Source organism: Crotalus tigris, unplaced genomic scaffold (genome assembly GCF_016545835.1).
Source record: "Crotalus tigris isolate CLP2741 ecotype Arizona unplaced genomic scaffold, ASM1654583v1 scf7180000017987.690289119674:8195010, whole genome shotgun sequence".
Taxonomy (NCBI): Eukaryota; Metazoa; Chordata; class Lepidosauria; order Squamata; family Viperidae; genus Crotalus; species Crotalus tigris.
Genome location: NW_024096758.1, coordinates 4,818,281 through 4,831,460, shown reverse-complemented (window position 1 = coordinate 4,831,460; position 13,180 = coordinate 4,818,281). Strand labels below are relative to the sequence as shown.

General features: G+C 39.7%; 1 protein-coding gene across 3 annotated transcripts in view; it reads right to left on the bottom strand.

The window, feature by feature from the left end:
* The window catches only part of DNMT3A (DNA methyltransferase 3 alpha), a 122,566-nt gene that overhangs the window by 94,487 nt on the left and 14,899 nt on the right, over nucleotides 1-13,180 (bottom strand). For all 3 annotated transcript variants that reach the window (XM_039346070.1, XM_039346068.1, XM_039346069.1), the window contains exon 2: nucleotides 12,565-12,804. In XM_039346070.1, coding sequence (XP_039202004.1) covers nucleotides 12,565-12,633 — 69 coding nt within the window. In that variant the 5' untranslated portion in view covers nucleotides 12,634-12,804. The remainder of the gene's footprint in view (nucleotides 1-12,564; nucleotides 12,805-13,180) is intronic.

Below are 13,180 nucleotides of genomic sequence, written 5' to 3'. Positions count from 1 at the left end.
AATTACGTTAAGTCTCTGAGAAAGGAACAAGGTGGAATCTGTTAGCAGCACTGTAGCAAGAAAAAGCTTCAAAAGGTCATTGCCAGTTGGCATGGATAGACTGGGGCTGCAGCTGTGTTTTAGGTCATGAACAGCAGAAATCAAGCCTATGAAAAGATGGAAAGGCAGCAGAGAAAACTCAGAAGGGTAACATTTTGAGAAGCCAACGCTACTGCATTTTCTGTACCCTACCTATAAAGCTATGTTAATAAAATTTGCTTATTCAAACCTATTACAAACTTAGTAGTTACACTCAGACAACACGAGTTATTTTGGTGCAGAATTTTTGTGCAAATGCAGTTGTGCTTTGTAAACATAGTTCATAGTTTATTTGATTAATCAAAAATTAGTTTATCATGTAAATCTAAAATATGGGTAAAAATCAGTAATCAGGTTAAGATTGTTTTATGAGCACAGCTGCATTGTTTATAGAGGAATTGTAATTGTTTCTTTTACTTTATTTTTGAAGGGTATTAACAATAGGTCAACATCCCTCCTTACCTCCAAGTAAACACCTCTTTCATCCGGAGAAGTACACTTGCTCTTGACTCAAGATGCCATAAAGTATATGGCAATTATAGAAGAAAAGATGCCAGTAATTTCTGCCTTAAATATTGGTGTTGATGCTGTTTCATTCAGGCCTTTGCTAAAACCAAGTGAACAGACGGAATCCCATTGTGTGAATAAAACTGATTCAGAAGCAATCCAATTCTTCTGTTTTCCCCAAAATAAGACCTACCCCCAAAATAAGCCCTACTTAAGATCTCGCCCACTCCATTGCACCTAGCTGCATGAAGTGGGGCAAGGAACATGGTTAAAAATCAAGCTAAAGCAGGGATGGGGGGGGACCTGCCCCACACCCTCCACACCCACTTGCCTTAGGACAGTTGTAGCCAGGCCACCCAAGCCACAAAACCTGCCTTCCCTTGAGGGCCCACTTCTGCAGCCACTTGTCGCTGCTCACATGCATTGCCACCGGCCATCTTCCGGAAAGGCCTCTGCAGCCAAAAAACAAGCTCGGAATTGACATGCGTGGCGCCCCTGGCTTCCATTTTGCCGCCAGAGGCCTTCCAGAAAGGCCTCTGCAGCTGAGAAACGAGCTCCAGATTGACGTGCAGGGCGCCCCCTGGCTTCCATTTTGCCATCAGAGGCCTTCCAGAAAGGCATCTCATGGTGAAACAGAGGCCGGTGACAATACACACAAGTGATGGTGAGCAGTCACAGAAGAGGGCTGCCAAGGCAAGGCAGGTGTTGGGGCATGGGAGGCCTGGCTGCAGTGGTCCTAAGGTAAGACATCCCTCCAAAATAAGACCTCATGCCTCTTTTGGAGGCAAAAAAAATATAAGGCCGGGTCTTATTTTTGGGAAAACAATTTTTAAGTCCATCTAAATTAATAGCCACCATAATATAAGTCAGGGGTCCCCGACCTGTAGGCCATGGCATTTTGGCCACCAGGCCACGTGAGTACTGGGCAGTGCACATGCCCGTGTGTGCGTGCTCACCCCACCTCGTGGCACCATTGCCGCAAGCGTTGCGTGGATGGTGGCAGCACGACAATCAGCAGGCGGGCTGCGGCGTGCACCTTACACGGGGCAGCGGCATGATCCTCACACCGACGGTGGCATTGCCACAAGCCTGGCAGTGCCACAAGCCTCACACAGGCGCTGGCATTGCCGAGAGCCTCGCATGCATGCTCACGTTTCCCATTTGTGTGATGCACATGGTCATGGCCTGTTTGTGTGCATGCACACCTGTGTGGCTACATTCACATTTGCTCACACATGCGTAAGGCCCCTGCCTCTCCTCTCCCACCAGGCTGCCAACCCAGAAAGGTTGGGGACCCCTCTTATAGGTGATAGTAATGAATTCATGGAGGAAGCGCAGTGAGGTCCAGCAATGGCTACTAATCATTATGGTATCATGGAACCTCGAGATTCAGAAATCTTCTTTTTTGGTTAGATGGTTGAGGCTTTTCTTGATTTTGTTGTCCAGTTTCAGTATTGGGTTGGGATCTCACATGGACTTAGTTCCATTCTGCATGATTCAGAAATCATTTCATGGTTGCCCATGTTCTACTATCTATCAAACAGTACAGACAGAAGACACAGTACAAGAGAAGAAAACAACCTAGAGTTCTCACTTGAGATATAATTATCAATATGATGTAATATCTTAGTTTATGTGAAGACTTAGCTTTCTGGAGGCTCTAATGCTGGGAAAAAGGAAAGGAAAGTGAAGAGGACAACTAGCAGAAAGATGGGTAGGGCCAGTTACAGTGCCAAAGAGCTCATGCTGGAAGAAGGACCACTGAGAGACAGTCAACTTTGCATCGGCAGCCATATAAATTTTCTTAAATAAAAATAAAATAAAGAGCATTGATTTAATGGTGCATCGATCAAACAAAATTAAAATTTCTGTTCATTCTACAGAAAATAAATAATTATGAATACTGAAAAAAAGAGGAGCTGGCAGTTTATTTGACACATTGTCAATTTCCTAGGAGAGAAATAGTTCTGTGTCCAAAAAGGTGAATTAATTGGTAAAGGGACATAAAAAGGGAAAACAGAATGTAAAAGGGAACATCAGGAGTCCTTTCATCATGTGACTCCATGTTTTAAAGTATCATTGCTGGTTCCATTTCCTGCCAGCTAATTGTGCTGCATGGAAAGGAAAAGGAAGGTAAGAAATCAGCCCTTGACCTGAGATATAGTAAAAGTCAGCCACAGAGGCAGAGCTATGTATGTTGAGAGACTTTTTGCCAATCAAGAATAGGACGAATGCAAGGTAACGCAGACCAGAAGAAACATCCCTGGACTCTACTACTATGTGCCACAGAGATTCATATCTGCAGGTTTAGTCTCCTCCACTCCAAATGCAGCAAGGTTGGTTACAAAATTGTCAATACCTTATTATTTCACCCCTGCTCACAGAGCGATTTTATATGTAATAAGGAGTGGTGGCTAAGCACGTCAGATGATTCCTTTTCTTGCTCCAAGAGACTGAATATTGTAACGCTGTTTGCACTCTCCTTTTCTCGAGTGGAGGAAGCCCCCATTAGCACACAATGACTTCTCTATGTACTCTTGGCAGAAGTGAAAATAATTGTGTGTTGGTTTGAAAATGCACTGGCGCTATGAAGTTGTGGAAATGCCCTAAGTTACTGTTCTTAGTAGATTAAAAATCCAGGATTCTCAAAGGAGAATCAATCATCCAAAGCTAGACAACCACTCAAGGAGATTCCTCCATTTACAAATATACAACAGTGATGGTCCATAAACTATTGATGATGGTAGTTGGTGTGATTTCAAAACAAGAATGGCAAGCATCCATTCTCTTTTCTTTTCCACTAATGTGCAGCATTTCCTTCCAGATGGATCTGTGACTCATCCATACCTAAATCATTAGTTCTACCTGTGATTCAGATTTAATGAATGGCTCGATTATCTTCTCTAGGGGTCGTCCTTCCCTTTCTTCTTCAATCTTACTGTCATTACCAAATAATCCTATAATACACTTATACCCACTTGCTGCAACACTTAAGAAAAAGTTTTGCTCAGAAATAAGCTTGTACAAGGCAGAACATCATGAAGCTCAGTTCTGATCACTTAGCCCTTCAGAAACTCAAAGCTGCACTTTTATTCTTTACTATTTTTCTGCTGATAGGGAATGTGAACTATTTCTCTTTCCCACTTAAAACTAAGGAAAACCACACTACTAGTGTTTAAGAAATGGCCAATTTCTCACACCATGATTGGGAGTGAGGATCCAAGGATCACAAAGTTCTGCACACTTGCTTGAAGGATCTCCTCTTCCTATATCAAACTGCCCATTTAGAGCCAGCAGCAAAAAAGCTTCCTGCTTGAGCTATGCTGATGGGAAAATGATGTAGATCTGCACTGTTTTAAACCCTGACATACTTGCTTAGTTCCTCCCTATTAAACTTTCACACCCCAAAATCTGATCTGTTCTGACAGGATTTTGCCTTGCCAAAGTAATGAATTCTCACCGCTGACTTCATTTTGTTTCCCCTGTGGAAATCAGTGCATAATTTACATTCTTTAATTATTGCTTTTGCTAAATATTTTTGTATTTGTATTAATTTTTCTATTATTTCACTCAGATGCCTCAAGCAACTTGTAGCTGGAAAGTAGAATAAATGTTCCTTAAAGGAATAAATTAAATAATGTTACAATTTTATGGTTATAATCCTAATTACTAACCCCATTTTGGAATTTTCATGAAGCAAGGAAAGCGGATAATTTCTATTCAACTTTAGAAACCATAAAGGAAAAATTCTCAATAATGATTTACTACAACTATTTGATGTATTCTGCAAGTCATACATGGAACTGACTTTGAAGGCCAGCCAAAAATTGATTCAGAAAGTGTCATGCAAATTATGACTATTGTCTACAACATCTGCTTCCAGATTTGACTCAACTTCCTATATTTTTCCAACAAACATTTGAAGTGTGATACTTATCTAAACAAAGTAGGACATCTCAAGGTCCACCTGCTGTCTTTTCAATATTGTGCAGAATAGTCATTCTTTAAGCCTCTCTACTGAGTGAGGTTAGGTTGGTGCTAATTGAAAATCAAGTCCTTCTTCCAGTGGCAATCCAGCTTTGCAAATTGCTCTAAAGTATTCTATGTATCTTGAAACAATTGGACTTGTGTGAGTCCACCTCCTGAGTTATTTATTTGATAAGGAGACAAAAAGTATATGCCCTCATAGATTCAGATTTGAAATATAATTTCTAGATTCTAGGTTCTTCCAGGATATGATAATGAAATTACTGTTTGCTTTGCTAATAATCTTGGTTGGAAATTAGTTGGGAGAAGTTCAATCCTGCTAGTTGTCTTGAAGCTCTCAGCAATTTTTAATACCATCAATCATGAGATTCCTCTGAGCCATCTAATGAGAATTGGACTTCTAGAGCTATTGTTCTGCAGTGGTTCAAGTCCTTCCAGTTAGGATGTACACAGAAGACAGGGCCAGTGGACTATTTGGCACCCATATCATTATTCCTTGGGATTATATCTTTGTTTTCTACACTATTTAATTACTAAGGAAGGACATTATTATGCTGATGGCACCCAGCTATATTGCTCCCTATTTTTTTAATTCCAAAGAAGCAACTGATAGCTTTGAATGCTTCCTAGTATAAATAATGGTCTAGATGGAAAAAATATGAAATTAAATCCAGATAAGCCATTCAGAGTCATTTTGGATAGCAAGATGGGCAACATATAAATTTAATAAATAAATAACTTAAAGGTATTGCTGGTAAGGAAAAAAACCTGGATTTTAGGATTGAGATGAAGCCTTTTCTAGACAGAATTTCACTCGGCCAGAAGCTTGAAATACTCCCTAATCCCCAGCTGGCACTAGATTTGTAGGTGATGGCTTTGATAATTTAGATAATTACATCTAGTATACCAATTATCACCTTTCTTCCTCCTGACTTACTTACCCATCTCTGTTGTGTTTAGAACTCTTCCTCTCTGGTCTGCATTGAAATTGATAAGGGCAAAAAACCTTGATCAGTGTTACCAAAGCATCTTTGGATTCCTTTTAATTACTATTGTTGATATCACTATATTGATATATATTTGAGGGAGAAACTAGAAAATTTCTGAATATTATGTATAAGCTTGTCAGTCAGAAAAGAAAGTAGTGTCAGGTGAGGGAGCTCTGGATGTTGATAGTGATCAATAGCAATAGCACTTAGACTTATATACGGTTTCACAGTGCTTTACAGCCCTCCTCTCTAAGCAGTTTACAGAGTCAGCATATTGCCCCCAACAACCTGGCTTCTTACTTTACTGACCTTGGAAGGATGGAAGGCTGAGTCTATCTTGAGCTGGTCAGAATCGAACTCCTGGAGTGAGCAGTGAGTTAGCCTGCAATACTGCATTTTAACCACTGAGCCACCACGGCTTAAACAGATATTTCAATAAGAACAGAGAATGAAATGTGAGGAAGGTCAGGATTTCCAGGTCTTTACCAAAACAATGTAACAAATGATACAACAACTCTATCCACAGATCATTCTAAAAACTTAGGAAGGCTGAAATTATGTTATGTTTGGTTAAACCATCTTCCAGAGCAAATGTTTAATCATTTTTTAAAAGCATTATTTTTAAAGTTTTTGAAATGGGTTCCCCATATTTCATGTAATAACAGACATAAAAATCAGAAATACCTTAATGGTATCTGGAATTAAACAAAAATCCAGCAATTAAAGAATTAAAGCAGGTGTAGGAAGGATACTAATTTAATCAGGAAAAAAAAACTATAAAAGGCATAGAATTCATCCCCACACCTCTTACCTTTTCCTTGATTAGCAGTAAGCCAGCAATGCTGACAGACATAACTGATTCAGCTTTCTTGATATGTAGTTTTAATTACTATTTTAATTACAAATTCTGAACAAAGGAAGCTGCTTATACTTTATCAGGCCTATGGTCCATCTAGCTCAGTGTTCAGTGTTTATTAAAATCTTTTGCTCTCAGGACCCCTTCTCACTTTTGAAAATTATGGAGGATCTCAAAAGAGCTGCTTGTATGGTTTACATTTATTGATATTTACCACATTAAAAATTAAAATTGATACATTCACTGCTCATACAGCTTCTCATGATTGTTTCATGAGATTTTAATATTGTATTATTTTTCAACGTAGGCTGGCAAATAATTTTGATTTTGCGCACACTGCAGGAGGGACTTGGGAGATCTCCAGGGGTCCTAGGGCACCCTTTAAGAAACCTGGTCTAGCTTATTATCTCTTTTAAGTTTATCCAACTGGGTACCCAGGAATCCTGGGAGATGTAGCCCCCAAAAATCTGCAGGACTTTAGGTTGGTATGGGCTCATCTATACCCACTGTTCTAAATCTCAGATTTTTTCCCCATCACTAATTGAAACTGTTAGGTACAAAGCAAATATTCTGTCACTTAAGGATGTTCTCTGAGCTTAGTTGTTTTTCTGCAGATGTTTCATTAACCAAACTGGGATGCTAGCACTGATGATGTTATCTAGTTTGGGGAATAAAACATAACAAGGAAACAACCAAGCTCAGAGAGTACCAGAGACACCTCATTTCAACTCTAAACTATAAATATTTTTTTTATTAGTACGCTATCATTTATATCCTATTCACATCTCAAATCTACTTGATCACTCTAATTCAGGGGTGTCAAACTCGCAACATCACATGACGTGTCGTGACACATCGCGACTTTTTTTCCATTGCTGGCAATGGGGTGGGCGCAGTTTTGGCATGACGCATCCGGCCCATGGGCCAGCAGTTTGACACCTCTGCTCTAATTACTTCCTCATGACAGCTAAGCTATAAAAATAAGTGTCTAAAAAACTGAGTCCTGCAACTTTTCCCCCCAAATCCTGGTTCTCACTGTTTAACACTGTTAAGAGGATCCTCACTGGTGAACAAAGCACAGGTAAGTTCTTAGTAAGCAAACCTCCACCAAGCAGCAACAGTGCAAAGTTCACAAAACAATAAAAATAGCAGATTTTACGTATGTATAATGCAAGCTGATTTAGTGAAAATAGAGATAGTTTAAGATATCACATGAGAAAAGATTTGTTACTACAGTGATTAACATGCAAATCATTTAGAATTTGCAGCAACAATAGCATCAAGCAGAACTTGCTTGATGCTTAAAATTGCTTCAATTACAGTATAATATTTAAGAACATTTATGAGGAGGTTTATTGTCTTTATAGCCAATATAATCTCCTCAGTAGGAAGTTCCTCAAGTAAAATGCCACTACCAGAAAACTTTGTCTTGAATACACACCAATTTATTCTTTCCAAATAGCAAAACATAAAACACACCTTCATGTAAGAGGTAATAATTTATGAACACATTCAAATGGAAAATAGTCCTTTATTTCAGAATCAAACCATTTTATTTTTATATATTTTTTTATTTTATTTATTGATTTATTTATTTATTTATTTATTCATTCATTCATTCATTCATTCATTCATTCATTCATTCATTCATTCTACCCATCTTGTTTCAAGGCAACTTTTTGAGGATTGGTAGGCCAAACTCAGAACTATAAATTATGCCCAGAAGCAAACTTTCATTCCAGTACATCAAGCCTGCACAAGGTATGGACTATAGGCTGCATGTGGCTCACCAAAAAACTTGCATTGGCATTTAAAAAAAAAAAAACAATAAATCTACTGCTCCTCCCCCCCAACATTGCTGCCACTCTAAAGAACAGGCTGTTGACTTTACTTTACACCAAGCTGGCAGGAATAGCCAACACTCCAGAAGACAGGCTTAAGATACAGGAGGATCTGGACAGACTTGAACACTGGGCGCTATCTAACAAAATGAAATTCAGTGGTGAAAAAAGCAAGGTTCTACATTTAGGCAAGAAAAACCAAATGTACAGGTATAATATAGGTGCTCAATAGTAGCAACTGTGAGAAGGATCTTGGAGTCCTAGTGGACAATCACTTAAATATAAGCCAGCAGTGTGCTGCAGCAGCCAAAAAAGCCAACACAATGCTAGGCTGCATTAACAGAGAGATAGAACCAAGATCATGTGAAGTACTAATACCACTTTACAATGCCTTGGTAAGGCCACACTTGGAATACTGCATCCAGTTTTGGTCACCATGATGTAAAAAAGATGTTGAGACTCTAGAAAGAGTACAGAGAAGAACAACAAGGAGGCTAAAACATATAAGGAATGATTACTGGAATTGGGTATGTCTAGTTTAACGAAGAGAAGGGCGAGGGGGGACATGATAGCAGTATTCCAATATCTCAGGGGCTGCCACAAAGAAGAGGGAATCAAGCTATTTTCCAAAGCGCCTGAAGGCAGGACAAGAAACAATGGGTGGAAACTAATCAAGGAGAGAAGCAACCTAGAACTAAGGAGAAACTTCCTGACAGTGAGAACAATTAATCAGTGGAACAACCTGCCTCCAGAAGCGGTAAATGCTCCAACACTGGACGTTTTTAAGAAGAGACTGGACAGCCATTTGTCCGAAAGGGTTTCCTGCCTGAGCAGGGGGTTGGACTAGATGACCTCCAAGGTCCCTTCCAACTTTACTATTAATAATAATAATAATAATAATAATAATAATAATAATAATCATCCCAGGTCCTGGGTAAGGACTCGATAGGTAGACAAAATGCCAAATCCAGTCTGAACATCTGGCTGACTGTGCGATGATCGATAATAACAGTAATAATAATAAAGTTCGAAGGTACCGTGGAGTCTGTCCAGATCCTTCTGTATCTTAAGCCTGACTTCTGGAGTGTTGGCTATTCCTGCCAGCTTGGTGTCGTCTGCAAAGGTCTAGCAGAAGAGACTATTGTAGGTTCTGTCTATTGGAGAATATCATCTCCAGGTGGAATCTTTTTTGATACTGTACCTATTCTACAGAACATCATTCCCCCCAAGGTAAGGTTAGTCCTGCCTGACCTTGGCGGCCTTCCAGAAGATCCTGAGGATTTTGCTTTGCCATCTGGCCTGAGGATAAAAGAGTGGTGTAGAACCCATAAAATGGTTGTACTGTTCATGAGTTACTGTACTGGACAGGTTTAATTATTTTAATATTTTGTATTATATATTATTTGCATTCTGTGTTTTTTGGTATTGTGTATGTTTTAATTGTAAGTCATGTAAGTCACAAATATGACATGGGCAATTACATAAATTTATTGAATGAATAAACAAATAAATACATGCTACCCGATTAAGGACATTTAATCATTCAGTATTTCCACAAATGCGATATATTTATGAGACTTAACCTAACATTCCAGGTGATCTTTCCCATAACACATTTATGAGACAAAACAGTTCCCTGTAAAATTTCATACCCCAGAGGCTAAATAACATTCCACAAGTACTGTATCCTTGGACTGCTCAAGGAAAGAAAATAGTAAAGTCATCTTGAAGTTGATGATTTACACCAACACATATCCATCTACTTTTGCCTCGTGGGTTACTTTTTGAACTCCTCAATTTAGTCTACAATCCTGGAATTCTCATGTTGCACCCTTATCCAAGTACTAAATGTGTTCAGTTTTCTAATTCTACCAAGTTCACATGTTAGTTGCCATCTGCTACTATAGTATCCCAAACCACAAGTGCATTGAGCAAAACAATCTGGAATACCCCTCCCTATCACATTCCAGCACAGGACCATTATCAGGACAAGAAGGCAGTTTCCATTCTTAAATTGAGCCTAAATCCAAATAAAAAATTACACAGATTCCATAATTCTTTAAAGATTACATTAGCTGCCTATTTATATTTTGAGTGAATGTAAGATGTCTGGATCAACTTTTAATGCACAAAAATACAAACATTGGAAAGAGAAGAACTTTCCACTCCAACCTGCCTTTTGTCAGCAGCCACACAGTTGTTGTCTCCATAGAGGCTGAGGACCTTCGGAGGTGGAGCCCTGACTTTGGAATACTTTTTCTCATGAAAATTGGCTGGCACAGATATTAGGCTCCTCCTTTATTTGATTGTTTCTTATTTGTTTATCCAGAAACCAAAACAACAATTGTACCTTCTCTTCCATTTTTTTTTAATGAAACCTCTGGGGTAGATAATTAGCCAAAGTCATCTAGTGGTTTCCATGGCTGAGAGTAAACTTGTATCTATTTCTCTCAGGTACTAATCACCCTTTATATCACATCAGCTTTCTGGCAGCAACCACAGAGTAAATCCTATTTGTCAAGATTGCTGCCTCTCTGATTTATACTGATGGTGTTTAATACACTGGGATGAACAATAATGTATATAAAAGCAAATATATAAAAAGTTAGGTTGATGATACCTTCCAATAAGTCCTTCTTCTGTTTCTTTCCTGGAGCTGTCTGAATCATAGCCTCAGCAGCCGTACTTACATGCAGTCTCCTAGGCAAACTTGGTGGGATAAAGAGATGGCAACCCTGTCAACCACAGGGCACATAGTGTAAGAGGTGGTGACTCACAGCACCACTGAATGCTACTAGTTCAAGGCCTTACAGCTTTGTGGGCTGGAGTTTAATCTAAAGGACACTGAACTGTGCCATATTCAGATACTCGCTGGGAATCCCATTTCCATTTAGCTTAGATACACAACACTCTGGGTCAGAACCCCACAATCTGAAGTTCTTATAACAATTCCTTGCAATAGGTTATTTCTAGATCTACCATTTCCACATTTATTTGAGGTTAATTGCTCTACCTGCAACAATGTTCCTCCCATCATGCTCCCTCTTAGCAAATCCTTTCAGCTATAATGCAAACTGACACAAACACATTCTCACAACCACTTCACCACATCTCCGCTCCCACAAGCAGTAACTGAGATTGTTTTATGTTCCTCAAGGGACAAATGTCTAATTGATTCTCACAATCTGCATCCACTGCTTTCAATTTACTGTGTCATCAGAGGTCAAAGCAGGACAACTAAGTCAATACATAAATGCAGGCCTTACTCAAGATTTCCTCCATGTTTATACTGCATGTTGAATTCCATAATTGGCTCTACTTTGCCCCTATGTCAGCAGTCACAGAGTTGAGACAAATTGCTTACTTCAAACACCCCTATCATCCAATACATGCTATTCCTGCTTGGTGCACTTATTTCCTTGCAAAGAAAGCACACAGCAGTGCCAACTCCTACACTGGATAAGCCTAATTATCTTCTTTCACTAGCCTACAGTTCTCACCTCAATCTGACTAAAACAGGCTTATCTTCAAATATCTTACCTTTGCAAACCCACACTCTAATGACTGAGATCTTCCTTCACTTTCCTGGTCTGCATGACTGACAATCGAATTTGTGTGGATCACCCTGAAAGCTCAACAAGCAGGTCTTCTCGCTCAACATGCTTGCCCTAAGCATGTTTAGAGAATGTTACTTTCATCACACTTTTCCTTGTCTCAGAAGCATCAAACATGGATATAAAATAATCTTAAATGCATCAGCAACAAGTGTGAATTCTCTCTTTCCTCCTATTCTGCACCATTTCCTCTGTAATTCTCACCTAATTAATAGATATGAAAATTAATCACAGCAGAAAATTCCATCCCTAATATTTGGATTAAACAGATGCCAAACATTCAGCACTTTAGTTAGAGCAATACGCAGATGGTGCACATGTTACCTGTGCTATACAGTTTTGCACCAACAAGTAAATAAATACTGCAACAATTCCAAATCACAAATTGGCCTCACAACATATTAAAACTCCTGACATGCTTAATTAAATCCAATTCCTGTATTTATGGAACATTCTAAGCACAAACCAATGAAGCATATTAATGTGATAACATAACCTGCTCAGACAATTTGTGGGATTCCCATACTATGCCGAGCCACAGAATACTCTATCCTGCTTGGATTCATGTTGTGTGAACCATAATTAACCTAGATAGCCCATAATCTAGATGGCCCATAAGGAGATATATGGGCCATCTAGCCATAGGAAAGAGGACCAGCAGTGATCCCAGCCTCCACCCGAAATTTTCTTACCTTGTGAGCATCGACTGCCTCCCGGTCCGCAGAAGGACTGCTGGTGTCAACTGGCCCATTAGATGGCATTGTGGGGAAACTGGGGCAGAGGCAGCTGCTACAGATTTTTGCTTCTGGGGTTTAATTTACAGAAAATTCCAAACTTTACCCCAAATTGAAGAGGGATAATGGAAAAGCAGCCCAAGGCGATAAAACAATGCCCCCCCTCTGTTGATGATTCTGCTCTGGTTTTCCTGCCACCTGCAACAGGAAAAGAGAAAGACGAAGGTGAGGCCCAGGCACACAATACATGCACGGAAAGCCACTTTTGAGGGCCTCTCCCCACTTGCAGGCAATCATTAACAAGCCACAGCCTTGACTCAGCCAAACTGGGCCCCTGGTTCTTCAGCCCATACAGTCTCAGCTCAGCAACAGAAGATACACCCTCCTCTTTCAACTTCCCCCAGTCCAGAAACCTTCCCCCTCCTCTGCAATCCCAACCATACTTCCCTTTCCTTGCACAGCAGCACCTGTTGCTACAGGGAAAGTTATAAATCCAGAACAAGCCTTCTTGTTGCAGCCCCCTCTGGTGAGAACTCTTACAACCTCTTTTGACAAACGAAGCTAGCGCCAACAT